This window comes from Lepidochelys kempii, chromosome 1, assembly GCF_965140285.1.
Source record: "Lepidochelys kempii isolate rLepKem1 chromosome 1, rLepKem1.hap1, whole genome shotgun sequence".
In the NCBI taxonomy this organism is placed as follows: domain Eukaryota; kingdom Metazoa; phylum Chordata; order Testudines; family Cheloniidae; genus Lepidochelys; species Lepidochelys kempii.
In genome coordinates, this window is record NC_136380.1 from 314198066 (window position 1) to 314222404 (window position 24339).

At 40.4% G+C, this 24339-nt stretch overlaps 1 protein-coding gene across 6 annotated transcripts in view; it reads left to right on the top strand.

Annotated features, from left to right (window-relative positions):
* The window catches only part of PLXNB2 (plexin B2), a 325760-nt gene that overhangs the window by 213601 nt on the left and 87820 nt on the right, over positions 1-24339 (top strand). For 4 of the 6 annotated variants that reach the window (XM_073328266.2, XM_073328265.2, XM_073328267.2 and 1 more), the window contains 4 exons: positions 6479-6518; positions 19684-20797; positions 22273-22455; positions 23698-23820. In XM_073328266.2, coding sequence (XP_073184367.1) covers positions 6505-6518; positions 19684-20797; positions 22273-22455; positions 23698-23820 — 1434 coding nt within the window. In that variant the 5' untranslated portion in view covers positions 6479-6504. Of the gene's footprint in view, positions 1-6478; positions 6519-8369; positions 8562-19683; positions 20798-22272; positions 22456-23697; positions 23821-24339 lie in introns of those variants that run through there. The other 2 variants (XM_073328263.2, XM_073328269.2) reach the window with 2 other exon arrangements.

The window sequence follows — 24339 nt, forward strand, 5'->3', positions numbered from 1 at the left end:
ATAGTTAGGCATCTATTTCAGCGCTTACTGTATCTGACTAATAAGGCCTGAGCGAAAGTTTATGGAGTTCACTTATCAGAACTTTACCCTATCTGAGAGGGGGTGTGCGGCTACCATCTAAGTGGGCCAATTTGATTCTGGGCAAACAATTCTAATGAAACTGATGAAAATTAGATCATCTTACAACTAATAATGCATAACAGAAATGTTCAGAGTTATCTGATTAAATTGTAAAAATGCCTGCAGAGGGGAGGATTAATAAAAAGCATATTTTGCAAGGCTTAAGGAGCAATATCCCACAGAGCAAATTAGCTTGTCCGTATTTGATCCTACAAAATAACAAATACAGAGAATATACAATAAGAACAAAAGTTTATAGTCCCTGGTTCCCAGTATTTGTTGTCCTTTACGCTTTACCTCTACCATAGTTAAATCTTTTGTGGTTACTTGTGCCATTAGCATACGTTATGCTATACATTTTAGTTCTTCTAGCGTAAGTCTCTCCAAATCAGGTGGATTTGATTTAAATCAAATTGATTTAAATCACAATTTAAATCACTAGCCAGGAAGACTCGATTTAATCATGGATTTCTACATAAAAGTGTATTCTTGTTGGTTGTTATAAATTTAATACATATTCTTCACAACTCAGAGATAAATGTAGGTTTCATTTTTAGAAGGCACACACTATACATTTTTAAAGTGATTTATTTTGAAAACTTTTTCAGATTAGTTTTACAGCTATATCAGAAAATGAATGATTGTTTGGTTATTTCATTTACCAAAGGTAACTGAAGCAGATATTTATGAAGTCATTGGGAGGTGAATTATCTCCAATTCAACAGGTTAATCATTAATATTTGGAGGATTTTCTTGCCATGCTGTATTCGGAGGAGAACATCACCAGACAGACATTAAATTGCTTTATTTAATTTAAACAACAACGTTATGTATTCTGGATTTTTTTCTTCAACACCAAACATATAATAATTTAACAAAACAAGCGCATGAATTTTTGAATTTAGTTAAAAATTCAAGTTTTTTTTAAATCAGGTTTGTTTTTGTTAAAATTGTTTTTAACTAAAATACTTAAATGAAATATATTTAAAAAAAAAACAAACCAAAAATTAAATAGACTGTGTCAGCCAGGTCAACATGAGAAACTTTAAATATTGGCTTCTACAGCTAACTCAGTCATATTCACCTCCATTTTCCTGTTTGTTCATAATCTGGAAAAGAAAAACAAGATTTCCTGCTTTTTCAGGTCCCAAATGATTTCTCAGTTTGGAATGAATTAGTCCAAAGGAAGAAAATATCCTTTCTACGCTGGGAGAAGAAGCTACTGCTGTTAAAAGTGAGATTATCACTTCAACAGTCACTGAATCCAAGTGCTTAAGTGACTTCCACCAGTTCACTGGTGTGACTTTCTTTAAAACATCATCAGCAGACATATATTTCTTGAATGGTTCACCCTTCGCTCTGAAGTTTATCATAGTTGGCATTATGGAGTGGTGATTGCTGAATGTCCATGTCGTAGCCAACTCCTCTTCTACAGCAGTTAAGGTTTGACCCTGGTACCGAGGATTGAGAATATTTGCAAGAAAATGAGCTGGAGATAGTGCTTGTTCCATTTGTTTTTTTAATGCTTGTAATTTAACTCGGTCATTGCATATTTCTCTTTTTAAGATCTCACTCGATTCCTTCCAAATTTCAACAGCATCAGCAATAAAACAGCTATTTCCCTGCATTTTTGTTCAAGGCTACAGAAATAGGCTTCAGGGTACTCAGCATGTGTTCAGCATTTCTCTTAAGCCCAATGGTGAGAACTTTGGCGGTGACAGTGCCATCTAGTTTTTCACAATTTTGTTCACAAACTGTCATCAGATTAGGCCAGGTCAGTGCTCAAAACAGTCCACTACTGAGTTCCATTGCACGTCTTGTGGGAGAGTTAGGTTGGTTCCTTCCACTTTTTTCAGAGCAGCTACGGCAAAGTGGTTGTTATGGGAGTATTTTGCAATTTCAACAACATTAGCCTTTATGTCCAGAACACTGAAGTCTTTGGCTAGGAGGTGCAGCAAATGAGCACTGCAACCGTATGTTGTTAGCTTGGGACTCTCTTCTAAATAATTTCTTCTCATCTTGGATACGTTTGCAGCATTGTCTGTGACCCAGCTGCATACTAGACATTTGAGTTTTTTTCACAGTTTGTTACAGCTGCTTCTTGTAAGTATTCTGCTGTGTGTGCATTCCCTGATGTATCAGTTGTTTCTGTAAGGAGGACATTCCCTTCTTCTGTTGCACACAAGCACATAAAACAGGATCATTGTGAACATTGCTCCACCCATCAAGACTCAGGTTAACAATTTTACCCTCTAGACCTTTTGCACGCTGTTCAATTTCTCTTTCATACACTTTATCCAGCAATTTGCCTGCGACATCTGCTCTGTTGGGTGGACTGTATCCTGGTCTTAATGACTGAACTATGCTAATGAAGTGTAGGTTCTCAGTCATACGGAAAGGAGAGTTTGTTGCATAAACAAACTGGGACAATTTTTTCATCAATTGCCTCTTTTTGTAATCTGCTGGTTCTTATCACAAGCTTATCTATGGCTGTTTCTTGTTGATGGAGTCTTTTTTCTTTTTGCTACAGGAGATATACTGTGGCTATGTGACATACATGATTTCATTGAAACACAATCATTGGCAGATAACTCTGAAACTATAGAAAATGATGGTGATCTTGAAGGTGGATAGTCTTCAGAATCCTGTATGTTGAGGATGGATTCTCCTAAACAAAATAAGTCCATGCAATCATTTAATTATTATTACCGTACTCTTCATTTAGTATTACTCATTGCATTCACTGACACTCAGAACTGCTTTAAAGGTGAAATTGTAAACGGAAGATCTGCCTATTTCAGCTATTTATTTTTTATCAAAACCGCATGTAAAATGATAGTACCGTAGAGTAACAACTATATTTTTTGCTCAAACATGAGAATTCAAGAATAGTCCAGAAGAAAGACCGGCAGTGGATTTTAGCCCACGAAAGCTTATGCCCAAATAAATTTGTTAGTCTCTAAGGTGCCACAAGTACTCCTCGTTCTTTTTGAAATAAAAAAGTTTACCAACTTGAAGATCCTGCATGTTCAGACATGTTCCTTCCATCATCTTCAACGCAGCTTCCTCCTGAGAAGGAACACTACTCGTGATGTTGTTTCATTTGAGCAACCAGGCCTTGCATTTCTCTGTTGCACTGTTTGCATTTTGCATGCATGCCTGTCTTACCCACAGGTAGAGGAACTTCATTAAAATATTCCCAAACTGGGTCTCTTTTACGGCCTGCTGCTAGTGAAAGAATGGTATGGTAGATCTAAAATCAGTGAAGGCTACACTCAGAAAGATCTCAAGATTTCTGGACTACGTTGCTCAAACAGTTTCACTTTTGTTTCTACTGCCTGTCCCTCCCTTCTCACAGTTTTCTCCAGGCTTTATCTCCTTGTCCAGATCTATTCCGCCCCCAACTATCTTCCATTCATTTAACTTTTTGAAACTTTGCACTTTTAGAGTGAGGTAAGGGATTGACTCTGTGTACACAAATGTGCAGAGGGACAATAGGGTTGAGGTCTGTTATTTCTCACCTCTATATATTATTTATTCTTTAAAAACGTGTTTGCTGTTAACAAGCATGTTGTCTTTGTAGACACAAATCCACAGTTTGAGAACTGCAAAACTAAGCATCTCTGATGGTATCTTCTAGACTGAGCACTGAGTCCCATTCAATAGATAGAAAGATTAACCGAAATAATCTATACTGAAGCTCCTGGAACCCCATAAGATTGGGTCCCTAATCCATGAACTATTGGAACTCATTTACAAAACTTTTCTTAAACATTACATGCATATATGGTCTCATACTATAGAATTAGAATTTATAATTCCTATTCCATGATGAGATATCTTTGAGCTATAATATATCGTAATTAAACCTATCTTTAAATAGATTTTTCCCCTCAAAAAGCATTTTATCAAAAAAATCCAATTTAAATTTAAAAAATTGGATATTTTTTTATTTTTATTTTTAAAAAATGTTGATTTTTATCCACCCTCATCCAAATTACTGGCTCAGACTGAATATTAAACATCTTAGCTATGATAATCCTTCTATTCCATAGGAGAGAAATGCAGGTGCTATTTCAAATGATGTCATGCTTTAGGTTTATTGCTGTTCCTAAAACATATATACTACCCACAATAAACCTTTTGTCCCATCAGTTTTCACCTGATTTGGTTTCAGAGAAAGTTGATCATGTTTAGAATAGCTCTTGAATATGTCTCTGGCATTATAATACATGCTGATTGCTTGTTTCAGATGTGGGTTTATCCACTATACACAATACCAAATATATTGAACAGAAATTGTAAATTCAATTTGGAGATTTATATGCCAAAGTACCCAATATAGAGAGCATACAATGTAAGAGACAGTGAAAATGATTTCTTCACCATTGCAATGAGCTCCATAAAAGAAATGTGTAACATAATAGCTAAGAGGATGTGACTAAGGCTGCCCACCAGAAATCTCTGGAGATTGCCTGAGTCATTCGTCATGCAGGATGGAACTAGTCACACAAATAGCAGGATTTTCATTGCTCTCTGTTCGCCTGTGATAATAGAGAGAGTTTTTGTTGGCCATGCTAAATTGTGCTTCCAGAGGACAGACAAGTTGAACAAAACGACACTGCCACCAGCTGTTGAACATCCAGCTGCAAAGGCCTCCGTATCCAAAAGTGTGTTCACATGAGAAACTTGCTTAATTTCATGTTTCATCACATACTCTGGACTTATAAACGCTGTTCCAAACTGGAATACGCTGCACCAGTTCAAAATCTCTCTGCTATGCCAATAGCAGAAATTCCCATGAAGACAAGGCCTCAGCTTTGCAGAGAGCTTTGTGAACAAGAGTACTTGAGTTTTTTGTCAAAACCACAGGGAGTCCGTGGCTTCACCAGAAGACATGGTGCAACAAGATGGCATTAGCTGAATTTTACATTGCAGTCTGCATTTTGTTCAAACCTGTAAATCAAAGCAGAACTCAGGGTTTGAAAGCAGGGAACTCTCAGTATCAAACTGAGAAAATCTTAGCATGCACTCCTCTGAGGCAGAAACTACCACTGGTTTGCACAGCTTAATTTCGGAGCTTGTATCTTGTAGTGTGGGTTTATGCTGAAATGCTTCAGGATCATGTGAGGCACTGTAATGCCTTCACAATCTATTGCTTAAATACACATTCTTACAGTTTGAAAAACTGACTTGACTCCTTTCTTAGCACAACTATAAGCCCCTATGCAATCAGATGGAGCATTGTCCACTCTCATCATTTTATGTTGTGTCTTACGATACACAAGGGGATTTTCCTTAAAGAGCAATACATGAGAATCTCAGCTGTCTTTTAAAAAAGAAAAAAAGAAGGTTTCTAGCGGTCATGGAGAAAAGCTTGAAAACACAGCTCAAGTGTGGCCTAAAGGTTCAAAAACCAGAGGCAAATAAAAATGCCCCAAATATCTGTGTACTTAATCTCATATGGGTTTTAAGCCAAACACATGATCTTTGGGGTCTGACTCATGGTTGTTGAATGCTTAGAGTTGGCAGTACTGTGATACAGTAAGGAAACGGTAAATTGGGGGCCAGATAAAATTAACAGATTCTTGAGCTGGATCCTACAAACTCTTGTAGGGAATGGAGAGCACGGAGGGGAGATGCATGTACATGCTCCTCAGGCAACCTCCTCAAAGAGCGAAAGTTTGTGCAGAAAGCCCACACAAAGCCTATGGCTTAAGTGGTGCATAGGCATCATATGAATTTTCTGTATGGGGGATGAATTTTACCTACTGTACAGTGTTGTACTTCAGTAATCTGACATTTTCACCCACATGCCAACAGAACTAGGTTGGAGGCAGAGGGCAACTTGGTGCAATGGTGTTGAACCCTCCTGTAATACTGCAGAGCGCTGCATTCATTGATTGGATGGGGAGCATCCTAAATGGATGAAATATTTTGTACTCCGAGGCCTCACTGCCTTTTAAAAGAAAAATGCTCCTTGGGGCTGAAATCTTGTTGGACAACTCTGAAGCTAGGGAAGCACATTTCATGGCCATGTTATACATCCATAAAAAATGGATTTTATAATGGCAGTGCTGACAGACCATTAAATAGATGGGCACGAGTAGGTGCTGCTGTCAGATAGATGCAAGTTACTGGTTAACTGGCGTGTACATTTGGAGTGAAATGTAATGAATAGAAACATGGAGCAAGTGCACCCAGTTCCGGCACAGGCACATTTGATCAACACAAGCGGCGGCCAGTCCATTAGGGCTAAGAACATTCCACTCATTTCCTTGCTCTCAGTCTGTTTAAAAACTGAAGGGTAAATACAAGTCAAAATGCTGCAGCTCTGTTTTTTCTCTTTTCTCTGCAGTGGAGATAGAAAGTCCTGATGGATAAATGTTAACAGATAAGTAAATACAATTAAATGCCACTTTGTTTTGCACACCATCTTTCATGCAAGTTGTATCCCAAAATACTTACATTAACCCTTTATCCTGCATGTGCCATTTTAGTGTCTCTGATTTGCGGGAAACCTTTTGACTTGTGAATCCTCCCCCACTCATATTCACAACATGCTCTGAGCCTCTCCAGCTATTCATCCATTGATCCTTTTCATCCATCTGCTGCTCCAGCTACCCCACTCTGCTTTGCCCTATTGCTATAGACCTCCCTCCCAGCAACTCACATTTCCCTGCTGCACCAACTACATCCCCCAGACCAGCATCCCACACCATTCTCCCCTGCTGCACCAGCTTCCATCCACATACTTTCACTGTTCAATCTCTTCCTGCACCCACCTGCCACTACCCACTCTTTGCCCTTTACCTGCACCCTGTGCACCTCCCAGTTGGAACAATCATTCATCTGGCTTCCCACCTTGGGCATTTAAAACAAAAATCAGGTGTCATGGGCTAAATAGGTTACCAAGCTAAAAATAAAAAATTACAGAGAGAGAAACTGCAGAATGCAGGTAAGGGGAAAATGTTTTTCAGGCAAGATTTGAAAATATATGGAAAGTCAATGAGGCGCTCTGTGTGTGTGTTGGGGGGGCAGAGGCGGGGGGGGGGGGCTGAAAATCACCCAAGGTTCTTGTTCTTTCTCCTCCACCTCCTCCTTTACTACCCGAGTGTCTTTTCTGAAGTAGCCAGACTGAACTAGCAGCAGTAGAGGAGAAAATCTTAACGAGGCCATGTCTCAAGATTAGAAAATTATGATTTTTTGTGGGGTGGGAGAGGATTCAAGTGACCATTTCAAAAGTGTAAAGGAAGCACCAGTTTGAAAAGCAAACAATGAACCTCCAGAGGAATGAAAACTATCAACATAACTGAAGACTTACAAAAGCCACAAAAAAGATTTAATGAGGGATAGACCAGACAAAACCCTGCAATTTATCTCTAGAGGCAGAAGCCTGGAAAATTCTCCATTCCTCAACTGTGTTTCTTGGCTCTAAACATTCAATAACTTTCCAGCCAGAGAATGTTTGCCTCTCTTCTCTCTCTTGTGGTTTGCATTATCAGTTGCCTAAGTACAGCATATTATGGAACTCTATTTAGCTTGGTTTACAGCTTTGCCTCCTTTGCATGGTTTCTGTCCCACCAACTAGGAATTTCCCAGATAAATGGTGGACACAGCCAGAGAATGACATTAAAGTGAAAAATGAAAGAACCCGTTAAACCCAAATGGGAAAATAAAATGAGAAACAGAAGAACACTGAAATATGAGGAGACAGAAATTCATAGAGCAAGCACCATCAAACAAGGGGCAGAATTCTTAAAGAAAATGTTTTTGTGATATGGGGCTTAATAAACTGCTCACTGCATAAATGTTGTTGATATATGAGTTAATAAATGTATGCAGCCGTAGCATTTAAGCTTATATACAATAGTTCTATTAAGCCCCATAATCATATTTTAGTGGGGAGGGGAAAATTATGGGTCTGTCTGGTGCCAAAGTGCCATTTAACTTAGAAAGTCTATTTGCCATTCTGCACCGCTGTAAGAGTGGGAAAATTCCTGACTGTTTACATATCCTTTCTTGTCAGGCCTAACTCAGCCCAGGGTATTTATGTCATAACTGTCACCCAAGTAGGATGGGTACTATAGAGAGCTGTAGCTCTCCACCATTGAAATCCAGAGAGCCGTGTGCTGTTACTGTTCTTAGAAAGAGGGCTACATAAAAAATGGACGGCCCATGTGTGACCCTTTGAGCCTGATTTGCATGACTGCAGTGTCATGCAATGACAGTTCTGAGAAGAAAGGGTTTGAAATAGTTTACTTGCATTCCTTTTCACATGGCTGTGCTCAGATTCACTTTCATTGTGAAGAGTTCTGCTTTCCTACTCATTTCCTCCAGGGGAAGTCCAAAATCTGTCTGTGAAGATGACCTTAGCATTGAAAACAAGCATTTCGTTGTTACAGTATGGAACTAGCAACAGAGACCTTTTTACCGTCAGTGTAAGTGTATTTTTTCTCTTGAACAAAGATATCCTTCTTACAAAGAAACTAAAGTCATTCTAAATCTATAGTGCTACTCCCCATGGGCTAGATCCTTGGCTTCTTCTCTAATTCCTTACCTTAAGGGGGCTGGAAAGCTGTCCTGATGGTGCAAAAGGGGATTTTCCCCAGCATAAGGTAGTCCCTGGCTTCCAAACAACTGGATAACCTGGCAGTACACCACTTGCTCTTGACCCTTTCCCCCTGTATTTGGGGGCATGTTGGGAGTGGGGGTGGCATGGCCAGAGCCCGTTGCACTTGTGTGATGTCCTGCTTTGTAAAAGATCCTGGGGACCAATCACTAGTCAGTCAATGTAAGACAAAGTAGCCTTGAAACTGCCATTATTTACCCCCTGGGGCCAAACCAGCCCTTAGCTGCTCCTGGGATTGGGAAGCAGGATTGGAGTGTCTGTCAGCCCTTTCTGGGCCACCTCTTAAGGATTCTCAGGTCCTCCACTCAGCACAGCTTGCCCAGACCTTAAGATCTGGCCCCAAGAGCATCTCTCTCCCACGCTGCACCGTGACCAGGGCCGGCTCCAGGCACCAGCGAAGGAAGCAGGTGCCTGGGGCGGCCAATAGAAAGGGGCGGCACTCCCTGCGTCATTGGGGCGGCACGTCCGGGTCTTCGGCAATTCGGCGGCGAGTCCTTCATTCCCTCTCTTCAGTGGCAATTCGGCGGCAGCTCAGTCGGGTTTTTCTCTTTTTTTTTTTCTTTTCTTTTCTTTTCTTTGCCGCTTGTGGTGGCAAAAAAGCTACAGCCGGCCCTGGCCCCGACCACACAAGGCACGTTAAAGCACTGCTGTGGCAGCGCTTTAGCATGGCCAGTGTAGACTAGCCCACAGTTACAGACAATCCCCTTGGGTCATTCCAGCCTATCTTGCCACAGAGGCAAGCTGACCTATGTAATAGATGGTCACTTTACATGAAAAATCACAATAGTCAGGTGACTCCCAGTTCCAAAGGACCAGTCACTTACCTCAGATCAGTTGTACTCAGCTCTCAAACCAAAGACAACTCCTGTAGCCAATCCTGTAATTAACGAATTAAAGATTTATTAGCTAAGAAAATAAACAAGAGAGCCTTTCATAAGTTCAAAACAGGAAGCGTACACACAAATGGGTTTCACTCTTAGGTTTAAAAAGGTAATATAAGTTTCTTTAATAAGCAGCTCTAGATGTCCTTTCGGGCTGACTCATGCCAAGCAGCATGGGAATCTCTTGCTTATTGTTAGGCATCTTTGCCCCTCAGAGTCCAGACAGCTTACGGAGCTCAGTTTCTTCATGTCAGGGATTTTATCCCCTTCATCCCAGAATCCAAGCTGATGGGATGAGTTCATGCACAGGCCTCCCCTTCCTGGAGTGAGTGAGGAATGCAGTCAACAAGGTCTCTGTCCTTTGATGCTATACAATGACTCATTTGCCTTCCATGGGCCACCTTGTGTGCAGGATGAGTACTTTGCCTCAATTAATGGTTCTTTTCCTGGGTGGTGAGTTACACCAGTGGTTCTCAACCAGGGGTATGCATACCCCTGGGAGTACACAGAGGTCTTCCAGGGAGTACATCAACTCATCAAGATATTTGCCTAGTTTTACAGCAAGCTACATAAGCACTACAAAGAAGTCAGTACAAACGAAAATTTCATACAGACAATGACATTTATACTGCTCTATATACTGTACACTGAAATGTAAGTACAATATTTATATTCCAATCAATTTATTTTATAAGTATATGGTAAAAATTAGAAAGTAAGCAATTTTTCAGTAATAGCGTGCTGTGACATATTTGTATTTTTATGTCTGATCTTGTAAGCAAATAGTTTTAAAGTGGGGTGACATTTGGAGTACGCAAGACAAATCACTCCTGAAAGGGGTACAGTCATCTGGAAAGGTTGAGAACTACTGAGTTACACAGGTTTCAGAGTAGCAGCCGTGTTAGTCTGTATTTGCAAAAAGAAAAGGAGTACTAGTGGCACCTTAGAGACTAACCAATTTATTTGAGCATAAGCTTTCGTGAGCTACAGCTCACTTCATCGGATGCATTCAGTGGAAAATACAGTGAGGAGATTTATATACACACAGAACATGAAAAAAATGGGTGTTATCATACATACTGTAAGGAGAGTGATCACTTAAGATGAGCTATTACCAGCAGGAGAGCCGGGGGGAGGGGGAGAAAACCTTTTGTAGTGATAATCAAGGTGGGCCATTTCCAGCAGTTAACAGGAACGTCTGTTTTTAGTTGGGGTTTTAGTTGGGGGCTGAAGGTGATGACTAGTGGCGTTCTGTTATTATCTTTGTTGGGCCTGTCCTGTAGTAGGTGACTTCTGGGTACTCTTCTGGTACTCTTCAGTCCACACAAGAGATCCACTTCCTGGACACTACGGTGCTAATAAGTGATGGTTACATAAACACCACCCTCCTGACTGCTATTCCTACTTATATGCCTCCAACTTTCACCCAGACCACACCACACGATCCATCGGCTACAGCAAAGCTCTACAATAAAACCGCATTTGCTCCAACCCCTCAGACAGAGACAAACACCTACAAGATCTCTATCAAGCGTTCTTACAACTACAGTACCCACCTGCTGAAGTGAAGAAACAAATTGACAGAGCCAGAAGAGTACCCAGAAGTCACCTACTACAGGACAGGCCCAACAAAGATAATAACAGAACGTCACTAGCCGTCACCTTCAGCCCCCAACTAAAACCTCTCCAACGCATCCCCAAGGATCTACAACCTATCCTGAAGGACGACCCATCACTCTCACAAATCTTGGGAGACAGGCTAGTCCTTGCCTACAGACAGCCCCCCATCCTGATGCAAATACTCACCAGCAACCACATAACAGAACCACTAACCCAGGAACCTCTCCTTGCAACAAAGCCCGTTGCCAACTGTGTCCACATAGCTATTCAGAGGACACCACCATAGGGCCTAATCACATCAGCCACACTATCAGAGGCTCGTTCACCTGCACATCTACCAATGTGATATATGCCATCATGTGCCAGCAATGCCTCTCTGCCATGTACATTGGTCAAACTGGACAGTCTGTACGTAAAAGAATAAATGGACACAAATCAGATGTCAAGAATTATAACATTCATAAACCAGTCGGAGAACACTTCAATCTCTCTGGTCACTCGATTTCAGACCTAAAGGTCGCAATGTTAGAACAAAAAGACTTCAAAAACACTCCAACGAGAGACTGCTGAATTGGAAGTAATTTGCAAACTGGATACAATTAACTTAGGCTTGAATAGAAACTGGGAGTGGATGGGTCATTACACAAAGTAAAACTATTTCCCCATGTTTATTTCCCCCACCCCCCACTGCTCCTCATAGGTTCCTGTTAACTGCTGGAAATGGCCCACCTTGATTATCACTACAAAAGGTTTTCTCCCCATCCCCTCGGCTCTCCTGCTGGTAATAGCTCATCTTAAGTGATCACTCTCCTTACAGTGTGTATGATAACTCCCATTTTTTTCATGTTCTGTGTGTATATAAATCTCCTCACTGTATTTTCCACTGAATGCATCCGATGACGTGAGCTGTAGCTCACGAAAGCTTATGCTCAAATAAATTGGTTAGTCTCTAAGGTGCCGCTAGTACTCCTTTTCTTTTTGACAGGTTTCAGAGTAACAGCTGTGTTAGTCTGTATTTGCAAAAAGAAAAGGAGTACTTGTGGCACCTTAGAGACTAACCAATCTATTTGAGCATAAGCTTTCGTGAGCTACAGCTCACTTCATAGGATGCATCGATGAAGTGAGCTGTAGCTCACGAAAGCTTATGCTCCATTAAATTGGTTAGTCCCTAAGGTGCCACAAGTACTCCTTTTCTTTTTTCTTTTTGAATTACACAATTACAGAGGATTACAATGCAAACACTCAATATACATGGGATACAGATGTAAGTAGGGTTAGTACATGTAGCATCCTGCAGGCATTCCATAAAGACAAAAATCTAAACATTGTTATAGCACTGATATGTATTTTAAATATACTAACCCACAGATAAGCCAGGCTGGTTTACAGTTATGCATTTGTCACTGTTCATTGAGGTCCCGGGTCTTTGGCACGTGCTGGCACCTGGTCTTCCAGCATCACAGTTGCAAAGAAAACATGCCAGTGGAAATTCTTTAATCAGAGTACAAAATATTTAACCATGGGTATGTTGCCTGTGTCTAATTAGCTGATTGCTATAAAAATAAGAATTCCCTCTGCCCCTTTATTGGCCCAAGTCAGAATTTGGATCTGGATTAGAATTTTAAATACTCTGGAGCTCCGGTGTGTTTAGATGCAGGATTTTGATTTGGGCCAGTCTAATGTAAAAATACATTCATCAGCTTTAAGGTAATGATGTGATTAGTCATGTGGGCTCTGATCCTGCAAACTGCTCTACTCACACCTTTTAGCTCACACGAAACTCTTGTTGACTTCAGTTGGGCTTTACAAGCCCCTACAGAACTTCTTGCAGGATCATGTAATTACTGCTTAATAATAATAAATAATAAATTAATTTATCCTGTTTATTACAATAATGCCTCATGGCCAGCCAGGATATGAGGTAGTTCCTGCCTCAAAGAGCTTGCAATCTAAATAGATGAGACTGACACAGTCTGGGGAAAGGATATACAACACACAAGCAGAGTGAACAATGTGATGGCAGCAGACAGCATGCTTGTTGCCTTTTGGTGGGGAGGGGTTACTCTGGAGATTGGGATAAGCTAAATGAAGAGTGGGGAGGGGAAGGTGTGGAGTGAAACTGAGGTGAGGAGACTGAAGGAGAGGGCTCGGCGCAAGCAGCCAATCAGTACAGAGCAGAGATAGTCCAGTCAAAACTGTAGAAAGTTCTCTGAATGTCCAAAGGTCCTTGCTTTGGCTGCTTGTGCCCCTACCAGTTGAAGTCTCTGGCTGGTTCCTCTGTTAAAGTTTCCCTGAATGCTATCTGGGTCATAGTGCTCCAAGAGGGGGCGAGGAGTTGTCCTCAGCACCATTCTGGGTCCATGGGGTTGCTGGGAGGAATGGGGGCCCCAGCTGAGCTCTGTTTTGCCTCCCTCCCTCTCTCCCACCAGTGTAGCAGTCCCTGCTTTGGCTGCTTCTGCTCCTATCAGCTGCAATCTGTGGAGTCTCAAATGCAAGTGTGTCATAGAATCATAGACAATTAGGGTTGGAAGAGACCTCAGGAGGTCATCTAGTCCAACCACCTGCTAAAAGCAGGACCAACCCCACCTAAATCATCCCAGCCAGGGCTTTGTCAAGCCAGGCCTTAAAAACCTCTAAGGATGGAGATTCCACCACCTTCCTAGGTAATGCATTCCAGTGCTTCACCACCCTAGTGAAATAATGTTTCCTAATATCCAACCTAGACCTCCACCACTGCAACTTGAGACCATTATGCCTTGTTCTGTCATCTGCCACCACTGAGAACAGCAGAGCTCCATCCTCTTTGGAACCCCCCTTCAGGTAGTTGAAGGCTGCTATCAAATCCCCCCTCACTCTTCTCTTCTGCAGACTAAATAAGCCCGGTTCCCTCAGCCTTTTCTCATAAGTCATGTGCACCAATCCCCTCACACTGCTGCTGTAAAGCCTGGATGACAAAGTCTTAAGGACACTTTAATCTCTTTATGTTCAGACAGCCAAATACTTTTTAAGCAGGGGATTCATTGTGACTGGTAATTAACACTGTCTTGTATCTTACTGGTGCCGTTGTGTATGAGAGTACTGCTTGGAGTAGTTGCCAGAGCTGTGGGAAACTGGATGAAATTCCCTGTTGTTGTTTTTATGTTGTGTTTTGTTTTGTTTTTCTTGGAAGTTATTGTGAAAAATGTTCTGTGAAAATCCAAAAACATAACTGTTTAGTTTTCTAAGGAAGCGTGACTAGCTACAGTGTCCGAATTACCCTTCTTCTGAACTTGTGGGAAATCTATACACAGTTTGAGCCTATAGCACCTTGTAGGTTAGCACCTTCTCTCCCCCTCTCCCCCTAATCCATAAAAACTTTCTAGATGGCTTTGTACAAAGGCCAGAACATGGATACCACAGAAATTATTCATGTAGAAAACTTACTGTGCGACTCATTCATTTAATCTTAATGATCTGATGATAACTTCAACTTCATGCTTCTTCATTTCGGATTGTAAATAATTTTCAACAATTAGAAGTGCAAGAATGCCAAATTTTGTGTGGAACCTAAGTAACTTTGGATTTATGTGGGTGTTAACTGAGGGCAGAATTTACCCTAGACTGGCATAAGAAATTGCTGCAGTTTTCCTTAAGGGATATCCAGTAAATAAAGTCACATCTTGGCTCCTGTTGCTAAGCTTGAGGGGCAATATCGTTTTATATACATTGCCTTTCCAGTGGGAGAGGAATGAACAAATGAGTCTGAGTTTATCTGTATTCACTGTGTCCTAAGATTTGTCCTTACATGCTAGATATAGAATTAGATATGATTATTATTTTAGCTATAATTTATAGCAGAGTAAGCCTGGTTCTCTAGCTCATTGCAGATAAGAAGATGGCACAAACAAGGTCACCATATTTTAAAGTGGATGACATGCTATGGCTTGTGCTGTTCCATCACTAAAATGTGGGAGGGAAGACGGCTTGTTTGTATCGGAACACTAAATTCCTGGGGAATGGTGGGGACATGAGGGGAGAGGGGACATGAGGGGAGAGGAGTCTTCTCCAAATAAGATAGAACAGAGCTGTTCCGACGTCTGGAGAGAGGGTAATAGAGCTGTAGAGGAGCACAGGGTTTCATTACACTTTGTGGCATGCATCAAAGTCTGCATTCCTCAGGAATGCGGTATAATTCTGGGCCGTTTCCTGATGGTTCTGGGATATGAGGTCACCCTGTTATCAAGAGGCAAGCTGACACTGCCTCTCCTGCTGTCTCGTTTAGTTAGCTCCTTGGTTTGGCCCATGACGGGAACTTTGGAAAATAGGATTGGGGTTAGTCTCTTTCGTTCTGGCCTTTTTTATTATTTTGAACTAAACTAGGTCTAAAGAAGACAATCATTCTACATAAGGAAAGCAGTCCTCCCCACTACATCCTTGTCGATGCCTAGAGCCATGAAAATACAGAGAATATAAAGAGAGATTAGAATTAGTGGATTATTCAAAATGCCAATGTGAGTCTTGGGCACAGTAAACAGTTTACTGTCTCGGGGAGAGTTCTTCCCTCCCAGCTTGAAAGGTTTCTGCAGCCTGGATGTTGACTTTTAGGTTCTGCTCTTCAGTGCAAATAACGATTCAGGCAATTTCCTTTCACCTCCCACCATAGAGTTTGCTATTGCTGCCAACTTTAACTTCTGTTTTGGCACAGGGATCTGGTTCTTTTTTTCAGTTCCTTACTCTGCTTTCGCACTTTATGTGGCTTGCACCCTCCCACAAGACATTCCACTGTTAGATTACTTTTTGTTTTAAATTATTTCTCTTTTTCTGGTGACCGATTTCTTATCATAGCCTAGATGTTTCAGATTTGACTTGAGATCCCTTATAGTTTTCAAAGTCCTTTCTCCATCAGGCAGGCACTAGACAGTCACCCAATTAACTTTCAAAGGAAGAGTTACTGTTTCATATTTCAGAGTAACAGCCGTGTTAGTCTGTATTTGCAAAAAGAAAAGGAGGACTTGTGGCATCTTAGAGACTAACCAATTTATTTGAGCATAAGCTTTCATGAGCTACGGCTCACTTCATCGGATGCATATTTGTCTGCCAGATTTCTGTCTGCATGTGATTTTTTCCCCCCCTTATAGCTACATATCTGGGCATGCATGCTTTTCTTTCCCCACCACCATAACGTAACTTTTGGAAGTCTGCAAAATGTTCCATGTTTGGGAAGCCAGCCTGAGTGTCATAGGTAAAAGCACACACTAGTTTAGGGCATTAATATAATTTTAATCAATCAGCTGCTCTATTTAAAAGTTCAAATGCAATTAGCTTCTGAAAACACAAATAGTAGAAGTTTCAAGAGAATTCTAAAAGCAATTTACGTAGGTAAGACAAATTATATACTATTCAAATTTGATATTTTATTTAAAGAAACAAAGTTGAGTGTTAAGACTGTGACACATATCAGTAATCACAGGAAAATTTAAAAGTTAAGGCCTGTTCTGCACACCAGTTGACACTCCTACAAGTACAGTGGCTTCCATTAAATACATGAAAGTCCTGATCGAAAGCTCAGTGAAGTCAAAGGGTTTTGGATCAGTCCCTTAATGAGTATAGGGGTAATGATTTGTTATTGGCCAACAAGCAAGATCTGAAGTTAGATTCCACTTCATGGTTTCATCATGCCCTTTTTCTCTTCACCCACGCAACCCACACAAAGTTGCCAACTCTTACTATTTTTTGTTAGTATCACAATATTTTGTAGTTTTCCTTAAAGCTCTATTCTGGAGACACAAAAAGAAAAGGAGTACTAGTGGCACCTTAGAGACTAACCGATTTATTTGAGTATAAGCTTTCGAGAGCTATAGCTCACTTCATCGGATGCTGTAGCTCACGAAAGCTTATGCTCAAATAAATTGGTTAGTCTCTAAGGTGCCACTAGTACTCCTTTTCTTTTTGCGAATACAGACTAACACGGCTGCTACTCTGAAACCCGTCATTCTGGAGACATTAATTTATGTGAGAAATGTCAGATCTCATTTTTAGTGTTTTGCCCTCATGATTGTGAAGAAAAGATTGAAAATGTAAGCACTAAGGGCTTGCAAAGAAGCAGGCAAATATAAGAATTCAGATATATATTTTTTAAAATCTCATGATTTTAAAGACACTTATGACTTTCTGGGGCCTGATTCTTGATTTCGGAGTACTTGAGGTTCACAATACTGCCCTCACGCTTCCATTTGTTCTGCCACTGTCCCCCATACATCCCTTCCAGATTTACATATCCTCCTTGTGTTTGGCTTTCTGCTCTCTCTGCTAAACAAGAGGGGGTGGGGGCAGGGGCTGACATATGAGCACTAAGGACTTGTCTATGCAAACTGTCACCAACTACCTACATCGGTTTTTAATTCATGCTTTGTTGTTTTGGTACAAGACTGTGTCTGGACAATCTCTCATTTTGGATTAAGAATTCCTTAAATTACTTTTTTTCACCCTTTTTAAAGCCATTTAAGCTAAATCAAAATAAAAATCACATACAGACTGGCACTTTAATAAATAGAGGTGTGAATTAAAACCAGATTTTTTTGTGTTGATGGCATCTTGTATGTAGATTGGCGGCAAAGTCACCCAGAGCGATTCTCCATGATTAACCTTCTGTGGGTCCCAAAATACTTCCCCGTCCCTCCCTACCTGCTGTAACATATCCATATCCCCTTCTGCCTCTGTGCTGAACTTCAACACTGCCTTAGTGTGATCTGTCATTCTGCTCTCCCGCTGAATTTGTGTGCTGTGATAAGCAATGAAGTATAGGCTGGCCCTGAAACACCTCAGGCTCCATTGTAGCTGTAGTGTGCTTGAATTCATTGAGCAGACAGACAGGCTGATGGCTAGGTTCCAGTGCGCATACAAACAGCTGGTTCCAAAGTCATTGTTACGGCAGGAGTGGGTTGCAAGAGCAGGGTTGCAAGCAGGTGGACTGGGGAAAGGGGGAGAGAGAGAGTAAGAGGGGCTAAAAAAAAGACACACACAACCCTCAGACGTTCCCTCCCCCGGCAGGCCATTGTAAGAAAGGTGGCTTGGCTTTTGGCTTCCAGGAGCACTGCACCCTAGGAACTGCTGTAACAAATATCTAGTTCTCAAAGTGATTGGAAGATAAGCTGGATGTTTGGAAGATAAGCTGGATGTATCTACAGGACATTTGCTTTTCATGCAGTTAGGAATGAATAAAACTAGCTCTTGAAAGCCTAGTTCTGAAAAGAGATACATACTTGTTGCATCTTTGGCTCTTTGACCACGGTAATAATATGAAAATATCACATGGGCAGAATTGGGTCCCAAATAACTGTGTTCACTGTTTACAAACAAGCAAAGCTTAACTATTTAGATACCAGAAGTCTGGATGGTTTCTAGAACCTAGAACACAGTGCACACCACTAGAGGGCTCACAAACTACTTAACAGGAAGCTATCTAATGTCTGGTTTTAGAGTAGCAGCCGTGTTAATCTGTATTCGCAAAAAGAAAAGGAGTACTTGTGGCACTTCAGAGACTAACAAATTTATCTGAGCATAAGCTTTCGTGAGCTACAGCTCACTTCATCGGATGCATCGGATCTAATTTCTGTATGCTGAAACACCAATCTACTTTACTGAAAAGTAATGAAGCTAATGGATTCGTTTTTTTCCCAAGCAATTTAGCATGATTGCTATAACTTTTAATCCATTAGAAGGATTTCCTGGCATGACAGAGATTGTTGCTCTTTGGATTAATGTAGGTATTCCAGTTCTCTTTCCTTTCCTTCTCCAACTCACCTGCTCCTCAACTAACAAATGTCTGGAAGGGCCTCACAGAAACAATAAAATCTAGTAGCTTTCAGTGTTAACATTTCAGCTAGAAGAATCATTGCTAATATGTAATGGAAAACATTAAATCCTTTGTGTTATACTGCATTTAGAGTTACTGGATATGTAAAAAGTTTGATCCTTTTTTATACTTTCAGAGAAGTTGCCATATGATTTTTAGCTGGCACTTAAACTTTCAGAAAGCTCTCATAATTCTGCTGTTTAATAACACTGAATTCTTAAGTTTTGTATTTGTTTAGATTTTGATCTAAATTAAATTCCACACCAGACAGCATCCATCTGAATCTCCTGTCTTATGTTCACAAGCCCAGTAAAAGGACTTAGAAAACATAAAACCTTCCAAAGCAGTGTCACTTCTCCTTCCTCCCACCCAACCACATATCCTGGCTTCATTGATAGTCTTTGGATAACCAGTCATGTGGCCGTATTCAAACTCACCATCACACTTTCCCACAAGACAATTGACCTCATTTCAGACACTTCAGAAAACCCCAGAGTTTATTTGGTTATACATCAATATTTTTAAAGCTAAGGTTACTAAAGTTAGGTTAAACTTTATTTTCCTCTTGTTTTACATTTTCTCTCTTTCCCTTTTAGGTATTACATAGAAATGGCTTTATGGATCTGGACATTAAGCATTTTGAGCTGTTTTTGTGTCAGCTGTGGATTCAAGGTTAAGAAACTGCATTTTGAAAGTCCCACAGAGTTAAACCACCTTACAGTGAATGATGATACGGGGACTATCTATTTAGGAGCAGTAAATTACCTGCATCAACTTACAAAAGACCTGAAGAAACAGATGTCTGTAGAAACTGGTCCAAAAATGGATAACAAAAAGTGCACCCCTCCCATTGAATCTCAGTGCAGTTCAGCAACAATGACTGACAATTTCAACAAGTTACTTTTGCTGGATAAACTAGAGAGAAAAATTATTGTATGTGGGAGCCTTTTTAAGGGAATCTGTGCTATCAGGGAGCTGGAGAACATTGAAAATATAACCTATTATGTTGATAGCAGTGGGGAAAAGTCCTTTGTGGCAAGCAACGATGAGACTGTGTCAACTGTGGGACTAATCACCTCCCTGGACAAAAAACGACTGCTGTTTGTTGGAAAAGGGAATGGACCAAATGATAATGGGATAATAATTAGTACTAGGCAGCTTTACACTGAGGATGGGAAAGACATTTTTGAAACCTATACAGACTCTACAGCTATTAAGTCAGTATATCACTCCTCAAACACACAGCAGTTTGTGGCAGTCTTTGAAGATGATAAATATGTTTATTTTATCTTTAATCAGCAGGAGAAACAGCCCCTTAATAACCGAACACTAATTGCACGTCTGTGCAAAGGTGATGCTCACTATTATTCTTATTTTGAAATGGACTTAGGCTGTCGAGATGATGATGGCACTTATGATCACTGTCATTCTGTCTATGTCACAACCCCAGGAGAAAAGTTGGCTGAGAGCATGGCCCAACCGGGACAGGAGAACAGTAGTGTCCCATCAGGTGACAAAGTGCTTCTTGCACTCTTTAGCAAATTCAACAAAGACAATGGCTCTCTCAAATCAGCCATGTGTATGTTTTCCTTGAGACAGCTCAATGAAAAGATGGAAGAATATCGGGAGGAATGCTACACTAATAAACCTACTCAAAACATGTTTTATAAACCTTTTTTATCAGAAGCTGCATGTGGATTAATTCCAGAGGTAAGGTGAACCTCAACTGTAGGCTCTGTTTAAGACTTTCTGTGATGGGAAATAAAATACTAGTAAATCTAATAAAGCATCTGATACTAGGTAGCTGTTTGCTATATCGGGCAAAGGCGTAATCGGATCACGGGACTGGAAGTTGAAGTTTGATTAAAATCAGATTGGAAATGAGATGCAATTTTTAAAGAGATTAATTAGACGTTCTCACCAAAGAGAAATGGTAAAGCCATTATCACTTGGAGCCTTTAAACTGATGTTGGATGTTTTCCTGAAAGGTCCATTCTAATTCAGTCACAAGCTATTGCGCTCAACAAAGTTATTTTATGCAGTAGGAAAGTATTCCCTCTGATGTAGAAATTATTGGGTGAAATTCCATAGCCGGTGTAATGCATGAGATCAGGCTATAGATGATCATAGTGATGCTATCTGGCCTTAAAATCCATGAATCTATGAATTTTCAAATGCTATTTAAAAACCTTGAGACTGTTTTTTTTGGGGGGTGGGTGCTCTAGCATTTTTACTGTTGTTTTTCAACTGGACTCTAATTTTTGAGCATAAGGAGGTCTGCATATTTTTTTCTCCCCAGGCCATGACCACCATGTTTTGGCCTAAAATACTTCCATATAATGGTGGTCACCCTTTACTTTCAGAGCCTGTCAATAATACTGCTTCACTGTCTGGAGAGCCTTCAGCCTTGCTAGCCAAAATATTCCTTTCCTCCCCTCCCCCTGCTCCGAGGTTTAGGGTGTTGCCTCTGCAACACTCCCAGCTTTGTTTGCCTAGGAAGCCAAAAAGATCTACTGAGTGAGGTATTGATTACTGTGGTGTCTGGACTTGTGAGAATGACAATGAAATTTAGGAATTCTGCATGGTGACCGGGTCTTGGCATCACGTAAGGAGGGGAAGGTGTGGATTAAAGATCAAAAGGTCATTAGCTGGCAACCTTGTGATACCAGATTCAGTAGGAAGGCTAATGTTTGAACGGTCATAGAGAAAAAAAATCCCTCTTCTAGAGGGTAGTCTCTCCAGGTCAGGGTTAAAGTGCATTGGCAGGATGATGTGGGGAAGCTTGCACAGCAGCTGCCTATACTATACCTCTTCTGCCAACAGCACTAACTTGACAAACCAAAATCTGTTTAAATATACCATTTTATAGTGTGAGCAGGTCAGTCACATTTTTAAATGGTGGGTATTTTTGTTTTTTCAATCTGAAACAGCTCCTACAAAGTGGGATGTATTGGAGCAGTTGTAATTAATGATCTACTTTGCTGTTATCCTAAGGAGAAGAGCCATGCTTCTGCTTTTCTTCCTGTCCTTCCATGTCCTTTAGTTGAGAATTGTAGCTGTTTCTGTATCTTTTTAAATCATCCTTGTATACGGTTATATTGTGATAATAGTGTTGCATTGTGCTCTGAGTTAGGAGTTACTGATTTGAATATTTAACATCATTCTAAATCTCAATTCATTCTTAGGGTGCAAGCAAAAGTTTCCCTTGTGGTTCTGAACACTTACCATACCCTTTGGGAAGCAAAAATGGCATTTTTGTGGAGCCGCTGTTACAGAAAAAGGGGATGAATCTAACAGCAGTTACTGTGACAGTGGAAAATGGGCATATGGTGGCATTTTTAGGAACCTCGGATGGTAGAATTCTTAAGGTAATGTTTCCGACTTTTAAAAACCTGGAACATGTTTAAAATCTTTCAAGTTGTGGCAGTAGCATGGTTCCTATTAAAGACAATTAGCTTTTTAAAAGGTAAAGCAGAATTTCAGGTGTAGATTCTTTCTGCTCTTCCCATTCTTAATTTTAAAGAGGAGTACATAGGCTATTTCTGAATTAGTTCTCCAGCTCCTCCAATGTGCTGTTGTATTTAGTACCGCACACACGACATCATTTAAAGTAGTGGAAAAAAGAAGAAAAAATAACTCCTAGAAAACACAAACAGTACTAGGCACTCTAACAATTAAACAATTGCAAATTATAATCTCCCTGCAGCGCGCGCTCTCACACTCACACACACACACACAATGAATGAACTAGTCCTGCCAATAAATCAAAGCAGGAAAATATCCCTTTTAATTCTTCCTACCATCCCGTATATATACACCTTCAGCTTTCCCCCAAAGTCCTGCCAAATATATGGCTTTTGCAGCATGCCCAGGAAGGTCATCAGGTTTTGGCTATTTCAGACTGCATTCATTCATAAGGCATTAGTAAGAGCAATAAATAGTGTGCCTACCATATATATTTAATTAGCACTTTGTATGGTGAGCACAGAAAAGATCTTTAGTCTTCTCTCCGTTCAAGGCCAGTTACTTTAAGAACAGTTCTTATGGTTGTAATTCTCCATTCTCATCCTATAATAATGTGGCCCTCCAGTGGCTATAGAAACCTGAAAGGCAATATGAGGGCTATAGACAAGGCTCTTGTAAATTGTGACTATAGGTTGTTGGGTTTTGGAGGAGGGGTGACCCTTCATTCATATAGTGTTATGGATCATCTTAACTTAGGAAGCCACCCAAAATGGTTTTGCTTGTAAGGTTAACAATAACCACATATCTCATATAGTTTGAAATTTGGAGCAAACCTCATTGGATAATAGTAAATAACCAACATGGACGTGTTTCAGGCACGAAGGCATGAAGTAGAGACTCTGTTGACTGGTCTAAGTAAAATAAGTTGGTTAAAAAATCAATACAAACATGAAATACATAGAATGAAGGGAGCTTTCTTTTCATGCCTCGTGATCTGTTTACTGCTTTTGAAGTAGGTTTCGTTAAATTAGAATGTTTTCCCCAAACACAAAAATTTGAGAGACTCAAGTAAACACAGGATTTTCATTCAAAGTAAATTGAAATAATAAAGTAGCAGCATAAAGCACCTGTCTTTTATTGAATAGGTGTTCCTGATGATTCCTGCAAATGAATACAGCTCTGTTCCCATTGAAATGGACAAACCTGTAAAGAATGACCTTGTCCTTGATGCTAGCCAAGAGAATCTGTACGTGATGACTACAACCAAGGTACAGTATCTTGCTTTTTGAAAAGGTCTATAAAACTTGAGGTGTGCAACTATATCTGAAAAGATTCTTATAAGTCACAATTATTCTCATGAGCCTTCACATTTGGTATGATTTCAGCTACCTCTCCATTTGTGTCTATATACATGCCTTTACAGCTAATGAGAGCTCAGTTAGTAGTCAACAAATGAAAAATGTGTTTCAGGGCATAAGGCAGAGCAGAGAGAAGGTGGCTACTGTCTGCTCCTTCCTTTGCCTGCTTCAGCTCCTCTTTACTGTGCATTCATGCCAGCTGGGCAAGTGGAAAGTGGGTGACTGTAAAACCAAGGACAGTGGGTGTAAATCAAATTCCTGGTGTTGACAGTTCTCATGATTTTAATGGCGAGTCTCGGGATATTTGGTCTAAAAGTCCCAACTACTGGCGTCAAAAGAGAATGTGAGAATATTAGCTTTCGTTTAAAAAAAAAAAAAAGTTTCTGGTCCTCAAGGTACAGAGAAAAGCTTGAAAATGTGAAGCAAGGG